The 17,065-nt window shown below is 68.8% G+C and overlaps 1 protein-coding gene across 1 annotated transcript in view; it reads right to left on the bottom strand.

Moving 5' to 3' along the window:
• MUC2 (mucin 2, oligomeric mucus/gel-forming) overlaps nt 1–13,737 on the bottom strand; it is a 32,496-nt gene extending 18,759 nt beyond the window's left edge. The window contains 29 exon segments of the mRNA XM_047100576.1: nt 284–325; nt 701–886; nt 1,247–1,290; nt 1,668–1,815; nt 2,290–2,421; nt 2,612–2,768; nt 3,307–3,546; nt 3,657–3,836; nt 3,921–4,031; nt 4,256–4,394; nt 4,576–4,727; nt 5,097–5,197; nt 5,301–5,353; nt 5,445–5,700; nt 5,964–6,090; nt 6,339–6,433; nt 6,846–7,010; nt 7,109–7,246; nt 7,388–7,457; nt 7,544–7,651; nt 7,743–7,881; nt 8,196–8,313; nt 8,858–8,983; nt 10,915–11,125; nt 11,270–11,379; nt 11,463–11,553; nt 11,851–11,965; nt 12,538–12,808; nt 13,662–13,737. Of these exon segments, the coding sequence (XP_046956532.1) occupies nt 284–325; nt 701–886; nt 1,247–1,290; nt 1,668–1,815; nt 2,290–2,421; nt 2,612–2,768; nt 3,307–3,546; nt 3,657–3,836; nt 3,921–4,031; nt 4,256–4,394; nt 4,576–4,727; nt 5,097–5,197; nt 5,301–5,353; nt 5,445–5,700; nt 5,964–6,090; nt 6,339–6,433; nt 6,846–7,010; nt 7,109–7,246; nt 7,388–7,457; nt 7,544–7,651; nt 7,743–7,881; nt 8,196–8,313; nt 8,858–8,983; nt 10,915–11,125; nt 11,270–11,379; nt 11,463–11,553; nt 11,851–11,965; nt 12,538–12,808; nt 13,662–13,737 (3,901 nt within the window).
• Nucleotides 13,738–17,065: the final 3,328 nt, after the last annotated feature.

Here is a 17,065-nt window from a genome sequence, read left to right as displayed (position 1 = left end):
TTCGCATGGACAGGGTCAGCCATTCCAATGAGAAAGCCCACGGGAAGGGGCTCGGTCTGGACGCCTGAACAACAGTGTCACCCCGAGCCGCTCCTTCCCCCGTGCGTCAGCCAGGCACCCGTGAGTCCCAGGGGGTCATGCCACCCAAAGCACCCTCTCTGGTGAAGTGAGCAGCACGGGCCACGGGCCCCACATCCGCATCTCCTGGGCAGTTCCCGGAGCAGCTCCGGGTGCCCTGCCCCCCGCACCCACCCGCCTCGGGGACACTGCCCACACAACTTACTGGGAGTGGTTGAGGACGGGGTCGTTGAGGAGATGGTCGTTGCTGCACAAGAGCCAGAAAGGAAAGGAGGCTGTCACTAGAGATTTTGACACCTTTAAAACTCTTTTATAATTTTTACAAGTCCCTTTTTCCCGTGGCTACCACACCCCCGTGGCTCGTCCGGTGACGGCTACCACCTCAGTGAGAACAACCATGGGGGGATTTAAGGACCTTCCTCTGCTTCTCTAAGCCTCAGGGGTATTTTCTTGCTGGTTCGGGAAGTGTTCCTAGGTCACCTTCACTGCGGTCTGGGCTCAGGGATGTGGTCCTGATGCCACATCTCAACTCGGCAGGCCAGGGGCCCCGGTGACGTCCCCTGAACGGAGACGCCTGTGAGCTGCGCGCACCCCCCCATTTCAGCTGGGCCCGGGGCCTCACCTGTGCTGGGGATGGGGGTGGGGGTGGTGCTCGTGGTGCTGGTGACGGGGGTGGTGGAGGGCGGCAAGGAGGACGAGGGAGGCGAGGTAGGCTGGCAGATGTTGAAGTGTTTCTCCACCGTCCCGTTGGGACCGCAGATCACCCAGTAGCAGAAAGACCCATCCTGGGTATAGTTGAGAATCTTCCCTGGGGGACGGGCGGGAGGCCAAGGTCAACATGGCAAGGACAAGACAGAGCCTCTCGAGCACCCCCTGCCCGTCCCAATCAGAGAAAGACTAGCTTTCCCCCAGCCCCGACCAGCGGCAGACCGATCTGCCACCGGGACTCCATCCCCAGAAACCCATCGGAGCACAGAAGCCGGATGGCACAAGGGGTGACCTCGGCCCCTCACCACAGGCCTGGGGAGGCCGGTGCAAGTCAGAGCCGGCTCTGAGCCAGGAAGGGCCTCTGGGGACCGCAGGAGCAGGGGAGGGTGACACTGAGCCCCACCCCCACAGTCCGGGGACAGGCAGCGTGGTGGCTCTCCCGGGCGGGAGGGCAGCTCACCTTCTTCGGGCCGGCAGACAACTTCCGAGGAGTTGGTACACATGCTGCAAAGCAAGCACAGAGCTGCAGACCCCGAGCACACACCCCCCGCCCAGGCCCTCCCTGGTGCACCCCGGGTGCAGCTCCGAAGGAGCCTGCCCACTGGGGTCTAGCTGTGGGCCGAGGAGGACAAGCTGAGGCAGGCAAAGGCCAGACAGAGCAGGAGGATGAGAAGAGACAGGCTGGCCTGTCCCCACGTCCTGTTCCCGTGTCTATACCTGCGGGTGTGCGCCCCTGGCCGTGCGTCCACACCCACACACACGAATGCGTGGTGTGTGCGTGTAGGCATATGCTCGCGTGTGCACCTGTGCACACGAAGCCACGTCACACGTGCGCGTGCGCCCGACCTCCCCCGGGCTCCCTGCAGGGCGAACTTAGGTACCAAGACTGGCAGTCCTTGTCGGAGGGCACGGACGCTCCAGGTGGGTAACGGGTGTCCTCGACGTAGCAGCCGCACTGGTCGGCCGTGACGCACTTCTTCTTGTCCTCGTCGTAGATGGGCCTGTCCTTGGGGCACCGCGGGTAGCAGCCTGGTAGGCACAGGGCACAGGGCTTGGACCGCCACGGAGGATCCCACATCCTCCAGACCCCACCGTCGTGCCCACCATGTCAGGGCCTTCTCCCCAGGAGGTTCCTCCGGGGAGTCCTAGGTCCCCCCTCGCTGGGCCCTGCACACTGCCATAGGGCCAAAGGGATGGCCAGGCCCCTCCCAGCCTCCTGGGGAGGTGGGGGAGGGCACTCCCTCCCCAGATCTGCAGGTGGCTCACTCCTTCACATCCCTAGTTCTCAACTCCAAGGCCCTGAGGAGGTTCCCCGGGACCCCTGGGTGAGACACCCGCCCGTCCTGCTTCCTCCCGCCTCTCCGCCTGGGCGGGGTCTTGGCTTTACAGCGAGGTGGGCCTGGTCCGCCCCGGACCTCAGGTCCCCAGCCCCACGGGGCCTCTCCCAGGCGACCCTGCGGGTCTGCAGAGGACCCTGTGCCTCGGCCCCCGGGGCACGCTCACCCTCCAGGTAGGACACGGAGATGTTGGAGTGGATCCCGTTGACCGTCCTGCAGGTCTCAAAGCTGCGGTTCCCACACGGCTCGTAGTGCCACTCGCACTCGTCCGGGGGGTTGTAGTAGTCACAGAAGATGGCTGTGGGGGACGCGGGGTCAGATCCAGGGAGCGCCAGGCCAGCTCCCTTCTGACAGCCCACACGCCACCCTGGCGCCGAGCAACAGCTCTCAGGAGGGAAAGAGACTGCAAACACCCCATCCCTTGGGTGGGTAAGGAGGGCCAGCCCACCCACAGCGTGGCCCCCGCCCCAGGACAGGCGGGCACTCACGGCACAGGTCTGGCGTCCTCCAGAACACGCAGGCCCCCTCCTTCGTGCACGCCTGGGCGTAGGAGGCCACGGCAGAGCAAAAGCACTCACAGTCCCCGCCCGTGTCGCAGGAGCACGAGTCATGGACGCAGGCCTCGTAGAATGGCTTGGGGTCCACCTGGGGGAGAAGACCTCTGTGCCCTGGGCCCGCATTGCCCTCATGGGGCCGGGCCTGCCCCTGCAGCCGAGGAGCTCAGGACCCCCAGGGCAGGGCACGGTCACCCAGCACTAGCCTCCCAGGGGGCCGGGAGGGGAGGTCCAGAGACAGGGGGCCACCCCTCCCCCCCTGCCCCCCCCCCCCTGCCCGGAGCTTCCGTCCTTCCTCCCTCCCTGGAAGACATGAGGGCTGGGGACCCAGCCAGGGGTCTCCGGGAGGGCCGGGCCTCTGGTAAAGGCCAGAAAATAGAGCTGAAGCTGGAGGATAGGAGGCACATGGTGACCTCAGGGCGCTCCTCAGCGGGAGCGAGAAGGGCCACCCTGCGCAAGGATCCGTGCCGTCCACCGCCACGGCCCCGCCCACGCGCACAGCCCCGCCCAGGCCCGCCCCCACGGCCCCGCCTACGGCCCCGCCCACGCGCACAGCCCCGCCCAGGCCCGCCCCCACGGCCCCGCCTACGGCCCCGCCCAGGCCCGCCGCCACGGCCCCGCCCACGCACCTTGCTGTGGCAGACGGCGAAGACCCGGCTCTTGATGAGACTGCACTGCTTCTCGGCCCAGGAGAGGCGGTGCGGCCTCAGGGCGCAGGGCTCCGGGGTGAAGCTCACGTCCGGGCAGGTGGGGGCCTCCTTCCAGCTGTTCCCGAAGTCCAGCTCGCTGTCCACCACCATGTGGTCCCTCGTGGTGAAGTCGTTGCTGGAGCGGCGGTCGAAGTTCCCACACAGCCCGCACACCGTGCCCTGCGGAGGCAGCGCGCCCGGGGCGTGGTGAGGCGGCTCCCGCCCGCCCGGGAGGGCGGCTCGGCCCCTCCTGCGCCCCGGGGGCCCGGCAGCCGGGCGCCGCCACGCACCTCGTAGGACGGCGCCAGCTTGATGAAGACGGTGGTCCTCTTGTCCCAGATGACGATGACGCCCACGCTGGCCTCTACCACCAGGTACTGGCCCACCTCCCGCGTGGTGTAGGACACGTGGTGGCCCACGTCTCGCTGGATCACCACGCGGTGCTTGCCCTCCAGCTTCAGCTCCAGACTCTGTGCCCAGGGGAGAGGCCCTGTCACTGGGCGCGCGGAGCATCCCCGAGGGCTCGCGCGTCCCCGGCATCAGGCGGCACTCACCCCCATGAAGATTTTGATGGCCTTGGAGCAGGTGACGCCCGTGGTGCCACAGGGAACATTCTCGGTGATGATGCTGAAGGAGCCCAGTGAGGAGTTCTGGCCACAGTAGTCCTGGGGACCCACGGGGGACGTGAGCCACACTGGCCCGGCCACCGCTGTCCCGGGCCCCCACCCAGCCTCAGCCCTCCTCTGGTAAGAGGGGGCCCTTAACGGCACACACAAGCCCCTCACTCCCCGGGCCCCTCACTGGGGACCCCTTCTTGCTGGGCTGAGAGTGGCTTTAGGACGTGGTGCGGGGCCACGGGCCGGGGGCAGGGCCACGCCGCTGGCCTCACCTGAGCCGCCACGTAGGAACAGTGTCCATCAAAGTCGTAGTGCTTTCCGTCGAACGTGATGTAGTGGCCGCTTCCGTAGATAGAGCAGGAGCCGTAGCACACGGCCTGCGTGCACGCCCAGCGGCCCCTCCGGCAGGTGCTGAGGAGAGTGGGAAGGGGGCCTGGAGGGGCCACGGGGGTGCAAGTCCCCCCACCCCTGCACAGAGGGAGCCCAGCGGGCCGGGCGCTGTGCGGACAGCCCCGGAGCGGCTCACGAACCACACCCACACCCCCCCCCCCTCCGCCAGAGCTCCTGGGGCCGGGGTCAGCGGGCCACTCACCAGGTGTTGCAGTCCACCTTGATCTTGTCCCCAGGGGAGTACAGGTCCTTGTTGTGCACACAGGGACACTGCTCTTCCATGACGCAGCCGCCGCGGCCGTCATCCAGCAGCCCGTCCGGGCAAACACAGCCGCTGATGCACTCCGTCTGGTACTGCAGGGGGCCGGAGTGGCGTTCAGGGATTCGCTTCGGGGCCCGGAGCTGGCCCCGTCACTGCCGCCCCCTTTCCTGACCCCGGCAGACACCCCTTTGTCCCTTCCCCACCCACAGACCCCGGCCCTCTCTCCTCTCTCGGGCTCTGCCCTGGGCCGGGGTACAGGCGAGGGCTGCCGGCCGAGGGTCCCTAGGCTGGCCACCGTGCCCTCAGTGGGCCGGACGGGGGGCCGACCGCCACCGCCTGCCCCACCCGGGGACAGGGAGGGCCAGTGAGGCCCGTGTGCGCGCGGGACCCAACATCCAGGTCCCGGGGCCAGTGTGGACGCCTGGGGACACCCTCCCCCCCACGGCGGCCCCCACACGCACGTGGCCGGCAGCCAGCGTCTGGCAGCTGGTGGGTCGCGGGTTCTGGATGGCCAGCGCCGTCAGGTTGTTGCAATCCACGTGGATCTTTGGGGCCTGACAGCCTGTGGGACAGAGGGGGCCGCCTCGGCTCAGTGGAGGTCGGGCCGGGGGCGGGGGCGGGGGATGGGTGAGGGGTGGGGAGCCAGGCACACGCAGGCTACTTACGAAGGCCGATCAGCTGGATCTGAACGCACTGAAGCCTGCCGTTCCGGCAAACGCTGAGGGGAAGAGGCAGGAGGTGAACAGGCCCCTCGTGGGGGCGGGCGGGCCGTGGGTTCCCCCCATGCTCCCCAACCCCAGGCCGCCTACCATCGCTCCCCCTGCCGCAGGACCACTTCCCCGGCCTCCAGGTAGAGGCCGCGGTGATAGCAAGAGCACTTGGCCGGGGGCACACAGCGGCCCTTCTCATCCAGGAAGGTGTGGTCGGGGCAGCCGCAGCCGTCCACCGGCGCAAAGCCCTTGAGGCAGTGGGTGTCGGCCTCGGACAGCGAGCGGCAGGTGGGCTGACAGGTGGTCAGGTTGTACAGGAAGATCTGTGAGCTGGGGCAGGAGCCCACGTCCTTGTCTGCGGAGGCGCGGGGCGGGCGTGAGGGGCGCAGGGACGGCGCCCCGCCCCCCGCCCCGCAGGCCGTCCCTGAGCCCCACCCCGGCCAAGGGGCCCACGAGGGCAGTCTCCCTGAGATGGCGCACGGGAACCCCGCCCGCCGCCCCCCCCCCCCCCGGAAGCCCGGGCGGCGGTTCTGGGCCCCGCCCTGCCAGCACGGAACAGCGGGGCTGACCCCTCCCGCCACGGGGGACGCCAGACACCCCGCGGGGGCTGGCACTCACTGCAGACTTGCTCCCGCCACCCCCACAGCATGACGCCCTTGGCGGCGCAGGCGCGGGCGTAGGAGGACAGGGCGGCGCACATGCAGTCCTCGCTGTTCGGGCAGTTACACGTATCGTACTTGCACCTCTGGGGAAAGTGAGGCAGGCGGTGAGCGAGGGAAGCAGCTCGCGCGCGCGCGCGCACACGCACCGGCTCCCACCCCGCGAGGGGCAAACCCACGCAGGCACCCCCGCGCGCACACGTGCTGACGGTCGGCAGCTCCCAGGGGGAGACTCGAGGCCAAGGGTCGGGCTCGGCCCGACGCACAGGGCGCACCTTCCGGGCAAGATCGGGCGACGGGCAGTGCCCGTGCGGGTCCCGCGGGTCCCACCCACCTTGTAATACTCCGAGGGGTCCACGGCTGAGTGGCACCTGCCGAAGGGGGTCTCTGTCTTCTTCAGCAGGGAGCACCAGTGCTCCGCGTAGTTGGCTGCAGGGGACGGACAGAGCCTCAGCAGGGGCGGGCCCCTCCGGCAGGTCCCCTGAGCCCCGCTGCCTGGCCGCCCAGGCTGGAACCCACTCGGTCCCCTGGAGCCCAGTCCCCTCCAGCCCGATGCAAGGCCACACCCCCACAGCCGCCCCACGCTCAACCTGCCCTGACCTGGTGGGTGGGAAGGCGTGTGTCATGTCCCCAGACCAGCCCCTGGGCGAGGGCCACCACCCAGTGATTAGCGAGCAAGCCTGGCCCCTCCACGGTGACTCCTGGCGGGCAGCCACCGTGGACCACCCTACCCAGCCAGAAAGCAGCAGCTGGCCAGGCTGGCCGGCCGGCCTCCCCCCAGCCCCACCCGGCCAACGGGTCCCGCGGGGCGTCCCGTGCACCCGGCGGGGCCGAGCCTCACCGCTCTCGATGTTGAGGGAGCAGGGGTCCTCCAGCCAGTCCAGCTTGTCGTGGCAACTCGACTGGGCCTTCCACGTGTTGGCGAAGCCGGCCCCCGTGGCCTCCACCAGCCCGCCCGCCGTCTTGAAGTCATCCCCTTCCAGGCCGTTGAAGTTCCCGCAGAGGCCTGAGGGGCCGGGACAGGGTTGGGAAGGGGCGGGGCGCCAGGGGGCAGGCCCCGAGCGAGCGGGGCCCTTGTGGGGGCGGGCCGAGGGCACCACTCACCCTGCACGCGCCCCTGGGCGGCCTGGTCCAGCGTCACAAACAGCTGCATCATGGGCACCAGCTGCACCTGCAGCCTGAGGCCGAAGGCGGTATTCACCACGAGGTGGTGGGAGGATGGTTGGAAGATGGAGAAGCTGGCTGCAAGGCAGGGGGCGGGGTCCCCCTCGTCAGCAGGGGCTCTGGAGCTGCGGGGGGCTGCACTTCCTCCAGCGCCACCCCCAGCTGGGCGTCCCGTGGACCCACCAGTCATGGGGGGGGAGGAGAGGGGGCAGGACTCACCAGTCACGTGGGGCAAGTTCACCTGCAGCTCATTCAGCAGCACGCTGCCGTCCGACTTGAAGGCCACCACCTGCGGGACAGGCAGAGGGGACGGTGGGGCTGAGAGGGGCCCTGGGGGCCCAGGGGCGCCGGGCGGGGAGGGGCGGGGGCACCCACGTTCTGCTTCTTGTCGGTCAGCAGCACCGCCGTCTTCAGGCAGGTCTGCTTGTCCGTGGAGCCGCAGGGGGCCAGCTCACCCAGGAGGGCATAGGAGTCGCGGTCGCCCTGCAGGGGACAGGGACGGTGGCAGCGACCCACACAGAGCCTGATGCAGGGCCGGGAGCCAGCCGTGCCCGCTCGCTGCCCGGCCAGCTACCTTGACCAGCACGTAGTAGCAGTCCCCGTGGAAAGTGTACTTCTTCCCGTCGAAGGTGGAGATGTGGGAGCCGCCCTCCAGGGCGCAGGTGCCTGGGCATGGCAGGTCTTTGCACACCCAGCGGCCGGCGGTGCAGACGCTGTGGGCCATGGGGCACAGGGTCAGGCTCAGCTGCCCCCTCCAGCCCACCGGCCCCTAGCCCAAGGCTCCCAGCCCAGGGCACCCAGCCCACTGGCCCCCAGCCTGCCGGCCCCTAGCCCACCAGCTCCCAGCCCAGGGCCCCAGACCCCAGACCCACCAGCCCCCAGCCCACCGGCCCCTAGCCCAAGGCTCCCAGCCCAGGGCACCCAGCCCAGGAAACCCCCCCAGCCCAGGGCCCCCAGCCCACCAGCTCCCAGCCCCCAGCCCAAGGCCCCCAGCCCACCAGCTCCCAGCCCGGGACCCGGGACCCACCACTGCTCGCAGTCGTTGGTGATCTGCTGGCCGGGCAAGTACAGGTGCCCGTGGACCTTGCAGTGACACTGGCTGACGGGAATGCAGCCTCTGCCCGCAATGTCATCGTACACAGTGCCTGCACGGTAGGGAAGAGACGTTATCCTCGGCCAGCCTCGGAAAACCCCAGAATCCCCACAGCGGGGCTTTCTCCGGCAGGGCCGCAGCCCCGGGCTGGCCTGTGATGGGGCAATCTCCCAGGTGGGGTTGCCAGCCAGGCCTCCCACCCGCAGGCCCCTCTGGTCCTTCGGGGACACCTGTGCCCCCACACATCACCCGGTCAGGGATCTGCCTTGGGAACACAGCCTCCAGACCACCTCCCTGGGGGCCTCCAGGCTCTGTGAGCAGGGCAGCGGGACAGGTGCCCTCGGGGTGATGACCAGGAAGGAGTCCTCCCACCGAGACTCCCTGAAGCCCCACTGTGTGCGCTTGGGAGGCGGTCTTCAGCTTCTGTGTCCCTTCTACCCAGTGTCAGGGAAGAGGGCACCGCCCCTCGCGTCCAGCGCCATCGCTGACCTCCCCCCCCCCCCGCCCCCCGGCCCCAGGGCACACGGGCCTGGGCGGGCCATCTCAGGGCAGCGCCCACCCACCAGCCACCGCCCTGAGGCCTCCACAGCACACACCTTCCGGGCAAAAACAGCCGTCCATGCGGTGCTCCTCACACAGGTTGCTGATTCCCAGGTGTGAGCAGGTGTCCATGCAGGGTGAGCCGCTCTCCAGGTAAACCATGTTCCCGGGGCAGCTCTTGGCTGCAAAGGCAAAGGCAGGCCCCTGAGTGGACACATACGCAGGGGTACGGGGGCCTGGGGTGCGGGGGGCCGGGATGCAGGGGGGCCAGGATGCAGGGGGCTAGGGTACAGGGGCCGGGGTACAAGGGGGCCGGGGTGCAGGGGGCCGGGGTACAGCGGGGCCAGGGTGCAGGGGGCCCAGGGTACAACGGGGCTGGGATGCAGGGGGACCAGGATTCAGGGGGCCCAGGGTACAGGGGGCCTGGGGTGCAGGAGGGCCGGGGTACAGGGGGGGCCGGGGTGCAGGGAGGTCAGGGTACAAGGGGCCGGGGTACAGTGGGGCTGGGGTGCAGGGGGCCCAGCGTACTATGGGGCTGGCATGCAGGGGGGCCACGATGCAGGGGGCCCGGGATTCAGGGGGCCCGGGGTGCAGGGGGCCGGGATGCAGGGGTGCCGGCTTCAGGGGGCCGGGGTACAAGGGGGCCGGGGTGCAGGGGGCTAGGGTACAGGGGGCCAGGATACAAGGGGGCCGGGGTGCAGGGAGGCCGGGGTACAGGTGGCTGGGGTACAGCAGGGCCGGGTGCAGGGGGCTAGGGTACGGGGGGCTGGGGTTCAAGTGGGCCGAGGTGTAGGGGGCCAGGTGCAGGGGGCCCAGGGTACAACGGGGCCGGGATTCAGGGGGCCCAGGGTACAGGGGGCCGGGATGCGGGGGGCCGGGATACAGGGGGGCCGGGGTGCAGGGGGGCCGGGGTGCAGGGGGCCGGGGTACAAGGGGGCCAGGGTGCAGGGGCCTAGGGTACAGGGGCTGGGGTACAAGGGGGCCGGGGTTCAGGGGGCCGGGGTGCAGGGGGCTAGGGTACGGGGGGCCAGGGTACAAGGGGGCCGGGCTGCAGGGGGCTAGGGTACGGGGCCTGGGGTACAAGTGGGCCGAGGTGTAGGGGGCCAGGTGCAGGGGGCCCAGGGTACAACGGGGCCGGGATTCAGGGGGCCCAGGGTACCGGGGGCCGGGATGCGGGGGGCCGGGATACAGGGGGGCCGGGGTGCAGGGGGGCCGGGGTGCAGGGGGCCGGGGTACAAGGGGGCCGGGTTGCAGGGGGCCAGGATACAAGGGGGCCGGGGTTCAGGGGGCCGGGGTGCAGGGGGCTAGGGTACGGGGGGCCAGGGTACAAGGGGGCCGGGCTGCAGGGGGCTAGGGTACGGGGGCCTGGGGTACAAGTGGGCCGAGGTGTAGGGGGCCAGGTGCACGGGGCCCAGGGTACAACGGGGCCGGGATTCAGGGGGCCTAGGGTACAGGGGGCCGGGATGCGGGGGGCCGGGATACAGGGGGGCCGGGGTTCATGGGGCCGGGGTGCAGGGGGCCGGGATGCAGGGGTGCCGGCTTCAGGGTGCCGGGGTACAAGGGGGCCGGGGTGCAGGGGGCTAGGGTACAGGGGGCCAGGATACAAGGGGGCCGGGGTGCAGGGAGGCCGGGGTACAGGGGGCTGGGGTACAGCAGGGCCGGGTGCAGGGGGCTAGGGTAGGGGGTGCTGGGGTTCAAGTGGGCCGAGGTGTAGGGGGCCAGGTGCAGGGGGCCCAGGGTACAACGGGGCCGGGATTCAGGGGGCCCAGGGTACAGGGGGCCGGGATGCGGGGGGCCGGGGTGCAGGGGGGCCGGGGTGCAGGGGGCCGGGGTACAAGGGGGCCAGGGTGCAGGGGCCTAGGGTACAGGGGCCGGGGTAAAAGGGGGCCGGGGTGCAGGGGGCCAGGATACAAGGGGGCCGGGGTTCAGGGGGCCGGGGTGCAGGGGGTTAGGGTACGGGGGGCCAGGGTACAAGGGGGCCGGGCTGCAGGGGGCCCAGGGTACAGGGGGCCGGGACGCAGGGCACCAGGCCGCCCCGTCCCTGGACAGCCCCCGCCCTGAGGGCCCCACGGTGCCCACGCCCCCACCCGCCCAGCGGCACCGCGGCGCTTACGGCAGAACACGGGGGTCCTCCAGGTGCCCGGCCGGCCGCCCGCGTGCGAGCACTGGCGGGAGAACTCGGCGAGGCTGCTGCAGACGCAGGAGGCGCCCAGCGGGCACCGGCAGCGGTCCTGGGCGCAGGCCTGCACGTACAGCTCCAGCGGCACCAGGCCCAGGCAGCCCTCGAAGGCCGCGCCCGTCAGCAGCCTCTCGCACTCGGCGCGCTGGCAGACAGACGCGGGGGCGAGGGGGGTGAGGGCGCGGGGGCGAGGGGGTGAGGGCCGCTCCCGCCCTCCTCTTCTCCGCGACACCCCCAGACGCCCCCCCCCTCCCTCCCGGGAACGGCTCCTCCCCCGCCAGCGACTCACGTGCTCAGAGCAGGACTCTCCCGCGGGCTCCTCCTCGGGGTCCTCGCACACCGCCCCAGGCTTTTTGATCTTCTGCATGTTCCCAAACTCGATGGCACTGAAGGACACACCTGGGGGCGCAGGCCCGTCAGCGGGGCAGCGGCAGGGACCCAGCGCCCACGCCCCGCCCGCCAGGCCCCCAAGGAGACCCTACCGTCAGAGAGGAACTCTGAATAGACGTGCAGGCCGTTGTAGTCCCCGCAGAGGCCACACGTGTGGTTCCGGAACTTACTGTCCAGCTCCAGCTGGAGGGGCAACGGGAGGCAGGTGAGCGGGACCACGGCCAGGCTGGTCCCCAGCACCTCCCTCCCCTCGGGCGCCCAGTACGGCAGGAGGCCGGGGTCAGCCCCGGGTGTCCTGGCACCGGGGATCGCTGAGGACCAGGACAGGGGTGTGGGGTGGGCGAAGGGCCAGCCCGCCTCCCCCCCGCACCCTGGGCCCCCAGGGGCCCCCTCTGCTGCCGATCCGCTCGTGACGGGGGCCGGTCCGCTGGCCCCTGAGCTCCGCTAGGCACCCCCGGCTGTGGCGCGGGCTGCACCCACCATGAGGGAGTCTTCCCGGTTCCACATGAGGGTGAGTCCCGCGCGGGAGTAGACCTTGGTATAGACGTCGCTCTTCTCAATGAGCAGCCCGGGGCTATAGTGCGGGGTGCTGACCCTGGGGAGGGGCGCCAGGCGGGAGTCACGCGCAGGCCCACACAGTCACCCACTGCCCAGAGGGGACTGAGGCTGCACGTCCTGTGGGTGGGGTGGCCTCCGCTCCCAGTGCCAGGGCCACGGACGGCGTGGCCACCCTCCGGGGCAGCCGGGGCCGTGGCAGGTCAGCCCTGTCCACCTTGGCCGGCCGGCCTCCCGCCTGCCCCTGTCCCTCTCTATGCCCCTCCTCCAGGCCCCAGCTCTGTGCCCCGGGGGCCTATACACAACCCCCTGGGGAAACAAAGGGCACACCTTGCAGGAGGCTGGGCAGGAATGCGGCTTAGAGCCCGTTGTTCCCGAGACAATGGGGGACAATAGCTGGGGAGGGGAGAGGGCCTCCCCCTTGGGTAACTCGAGCCTGGGTAACAGGGGGGGCCTAGGGCCCCCAGTACAGGATGGGTGAAGCCCCTCGCACCCATGGGGGCTCCTGGCCGGGGCCCATAGGTGTTTGCTGAATGGGTCAGTGACCCGAACTCAAACCCGACACCCTCCTAGCTGGTGGAGGGCCTCGCGGGGCCGCCCAGCCCCACTCACACGGCCCCGTTCAGCACCGCCAGCTGGCGGGTGAGGTAGATAGTGTCGTCTTTGATGTTCAGCAGGATGTAGTCGAGCTGGGGGTGCGCCCCATCTCGTCCCAGGCCCCGCTTCAGGTGCACCGCAAACTCCTTGTAGGAGTCCCTGCAGTCAGACGCAAAGTTGTAGTCGCAGAGGCCCGGGAAGCGGAAGATGTCGCCGTCGAACGTCTTGTAGTGGAAGTCGCCCCAAGTGCTGCAGACGCTGTGGCCGTGGTTCCGGGTCCTGCCCTCTGGGGGAGCAGGGACACACAGGGTGAGCGGGCCAGGCCCCGGGAAGCCTGTCCCGAGGCCCCGCCCCACAGCTGCCCTCTGGGGACCGTCCACGAGGCCATCCTGCAGGACTGGCCCCTGCTGGACCTTCGCCGCCCTGACCAGGGGGTCTCAGCCCCTTGAAAGGACATTTCCAGCCGCCACCCCCGTGCGCCCAGCCTGGCACCAAGCGGGATAGAGGGACTTCCCGGAGCCCAGGGCACCCTGTCCACCTGGTCCAGGGACCCCTGCCCCATCACCGCCACACCCCCTCCGGCATCCCCCTGCTCCCACCGCCCCTCACCCACCAGGATGGTGTCTCTGGGTGCCCACTTTGTGTCCAGACATTTGGGGCCAACTTCCCCCCACCCCCAGCGGCTTTGTCACCCAAATGGGACGGAGACACCCCCATCCCGCGTTCCCACTCATCTCAGTCTGGAGTGACCCCTTCGGCACGCGGCCAACACCCCACTTTGCGGAAAGGCTACCTTGGCCTTGGCCCTCCAAGGGGCCCTGACACCCAGCCCCTCTCGACTGCCCCTGGGCCCTGACACCCAGCCCCCCCCCCGACCCGCCAGGCCCCTGGACAAAGGCCCAGCTCAGGTGTTTGCACCTGGCACCACCACCTGGCCACAGACTCTGACCCGAAGATCACCTTCAAAGGGATGACAGGCACCCAAGACCACCTTCCCTCCTCCTTCCTTCCACCCAAAGTCGGAGGGCAGGATGCCCGACCCAAGCGGTGCACCCCAGAGGCTGGGCGGAGGAGGGCCTCCGCTCTGAGCTGCCTCGGCCGTCCTGCCTCCCAGGACACGCCACTGACCACCTTCTCACCTCTCCGGAGCTCCGCACCCCCAGCTGAGCTCAGGGCCAGGCAGACGGCCACCAGGCCGGCTAGCGGCAGCCCCATGGTGGCTCAGAAGGGTGGCGGGGGAGAGCAACTGGGGCAGGGGTCCGGGCCTTATATGGCCCAGCAGGACCGGCAGAGGCGGGGAGAGCAGGGGAGGGGCAAAGCGTGGGTGGGGCGTTTGCCAGGTTATCAGGAAAACAGCTGTGGGGGCTCCCGTGGTGTCACTTGGGAAATATTGATTCAAGTTATCTGTGGTTTATCTTTTTATTAGCTCTCAGTAAAGCCAGCCCTTCTCAGGACGCCCCAACACCCATGACCCCGGTTCCGACCAACACACGCCCTCCCAGCAGCAAGCGGGACAGGGCCCACCCAGGGAGGTCCTGTGCGCCCACATCCCACAGGCCCCTGGTCCTCCCGGCCCCCGCCCACCCTGTCCCACATCCCAGCAGAGCGAGGGTTGCATGAGGTGCTTCCCTGAGGGGGGCTCCCAGGGAGGCCCACTGCCCCGTGTTTGCTCCTCCCTCCCTGCTCTCCCGCTCCGGAGGCCCTGCCCCGACTGGGGCCCCGAGCCCCCCAAGGCAGGGAATGTGTGGGCTCCGGTGAGGCCCAGAGGCTGCCTCATCTCTGTGCAGACTCTGCTCCTTGGCTGGTTTCGGAGGGCGGCCCACTGGGTAACATCAGGCCCCCGGCTCCGCCCGCCCCCTAATCCCCTCCTGTTCCCAGGCTGATCCGGTCTCTGGAGTTACCTGTAACTGAAACTTGGGAAGCCCAGCCAGGGGACGCTGTGCCGAAACGCGTCCTCTGGGACACGGGAGGGCCGGCAGGAGGCTGGGAGTGGACGTCCTCGAGGGGAACGTGGCCCCAGGCTGTCAGCCTCCCCTGCCTGGCCCGGAGTTTTGTCTCCTGGCAGGTGGGGAGAGAACCGAGTCTCAGCCCCCACAAATTACAGTCAAGTCGTCCCCGAGCTCCAGGGGCAGGTGTGGGCGGGGGGCACTCATGTCAACAATCACTGAGACTCTGGATGAGGTGGATGCCCAGAGCGTGAGGGCGTGGGACACCCTTCCTCCCTGACCCAGGCTGCCCTCGGAGACAGTGACCCGGCTAGAGTCAGCACCTTGGCCTGCGCCTCCGTGTGGGCCCTTCCTCTGCAGACAGGACCTCCGCACCACAGTGACAGCATCCAGGGACGAGAAGCCTGTTCACGCCACCCGATGATTCCTGGGGCCCCAACAAGGGGCCGATCCCCCAGGGTCTAAGAGGGTGTCTGGGAGCCAGGGGCAGCGAGCCTGCCACTCCTGGGGGGCCTGGGATGGAGCGCCTCCTCCCATCCCACTGTGCCGCCAGCCCCAGGCCCAGGAACTGTCCTCTCTGCGGGGACCCAGGGACCCAGGCACGAGTATGTGGCCTGAGCCAGGAGCAGCAGGGATTAGGAAACCAGAGCCAGCTGGGCCAGCAGGCCCATTGTGCCACTTCCCCGTGGGGCTGAACAGGCTGGCACTGAGCCCCGGGGAAACCCAGGAACAGGGGCCCCTCACAGCCCCCCAAGGCAGTGATTTTCCATGCCAGGCTTCCTCTGCCCTGCTGGGACTCAGAGAAATCCTGGTCCGACACTGGACACCCAGCCCAGCCCCTCCTGCCCTGAATATGAAAGGCAGGAGTCCTCCTCTGGGATTGAGAAGCTGGGGTCCTCTCCTGGGATTGAGAAGGTGGAAGTCCTCCCCTGGGGTCTGAGAAGGTGGGAGTCCTCCCCTGGGGTCTGAAAAGGTGTGAGTCACCTCTGGGATTGAGAAGGTGGGGGGCCTCCTCTGGGATTGAGGAGGTGGGGGGTCCTCCCCTGGGATTGAGAAGGTGGAGTCTGGAGTCTGAGAAGGTGGGAGTCCTCCTCTGGGATTGAGAAGGTGGAGTCCTCCCCTGGGATTGAGAAGGTGGGAGTCCTCCCCTTGGACTGAGAAGGTGGGAGTCCTCCCCTTGGACTGAGAAGGTGGAGTCCTCCCCTGGGGTCTGAGAAGGTGGCATCCTCCCCTGGGGTTGAGAAGGTGGGAGTCCTCCCCTGGGGTCTGAGAAGGTGGGAGTCCTCCCCTGGGGTCTGAAAAGGTGTGAGTCACCTCTGGGATTGAGAAGGTGGGGGGCCTCCTCCGGGATTGAGGAGGTGGGGGGTCCTCCCCTGGGATTGAGAAGGTGGAGTCTAGAGTCTGAGAAGGTGGGAGTCCTCCTCTGGGATTGAGAAGGTGGCGTCCTCCCCTGGGATTGAGAAGGTGGGGTCCTCCCCTGGGGTCTGAGAAGGTGGCATTCTCCTCTAGGATTGAGAAGGTGGGAGTCCTCCCCTTGGACTGAGAAGGTGGGAGTCCTCCCCTTGGACTGAGAAGGTGGAGTCCTCCCCTGGGGTCTGAGAAGGTGGCATCCTCCCCTGGGATTGAGAAAGTGGGGGTCCTCCCCCGGGATTGAGAAGGTGGAAGTCCTCCCCCGGGATTGAGAAGGTGGCGTCCTCCTCTGGGATTGAGAAGGTGGGGTCCTCCCCGGGAGTCTGAGAAGGTGGGAGTCCTCCCCTGGGATTGAGAAGGTGGGGTCCTCCCCTGGGGTTGAGAAGGTGGGAGTCCTCCCCTGGGATTGAGAAGGTGGGGTCCTCCCCTGGGATTGAGAAAGTGGGGGTCCTCCCCTGGGATTGAGAAGGTGGAAGTCCTCCCCTGGGATTGAGAAGGTGGAGTCTGGAGTCTGAGAAGGTGGGAGTCCTCCTCTGGGATTGAGAAGGTGGGGGGCCTCCTCTGGGATTGAGGAGGTGGGGGGTCCTCCCCTGGGATTGAGAAGGTGGGAGTCCTCCCCTGGGATTGAGAAGGTGGAGTCTGGGGCGCCTGGGTGGCGCAGTCGGTTAAGCGTCCGACTTCAGCCAGGTCACGATCTCGCGGTCTGTGAGTTCGAGCCCCGCGTCAGGCTCTGGGCTGATGGCTCGGAGCCTGGAGCCTGTTTCCAATTCTGTGTCTCCCTCTCTCTCTGCCCCTCCCCCGTTCATGCTCTGTCTCTGTCTGTCCCAAAAAAAAAAAAAAAAAACGTGGAGAAGGTGGAGTCTGGAGTCTGAGAAGGTGGGAGTCTTCCTCTGGGATTGAGAAGGTGGGGGGCCTCCTCTGGGATTGAGGAGGTGGGGGGTCCTCCCCTGGGATTGAGAAGGTGGGAGTCCTCCCCTGGGATTGAGAAGGTGGAGTCTGGAGTCTGAGAAGGTGGGAGTCCTCCTCTGGGATTGAGAAGGTGGGTATCTTCCTCTGGGATTGAGAAGGTGGAGTCCTCCCCTGGGATTGAGAAGGTGGGGCCCTCCCCGGGGTCTGAGAAGGTGGCGTCCTCCCCTGGGGTCTGAGAAGGTGGCATCCTCCTCTAGGATTGAGAAGGTGGGAGTCCT

This window comes from Lynx rufus, unplaced genomic scaffold (genome assembly GCF_022079265.1).
Source record: "Lynx rufus isolate CCGP_SWC_20201006 ecotype Redwood Valley unplaced genomic scaffold, mLynRuf1.p SCAF_50, whole genome shotgun sequence".
NCBI lineage: Eukaryota > Metazoa > Chordata > Mammalia > Carnivora > Felidae > Lynx > Lynx rufus.
Note: the sequence above shows the minus strand (reverse complement) of the source record. Positions and strands in the feature narration are given on the sequence as shown.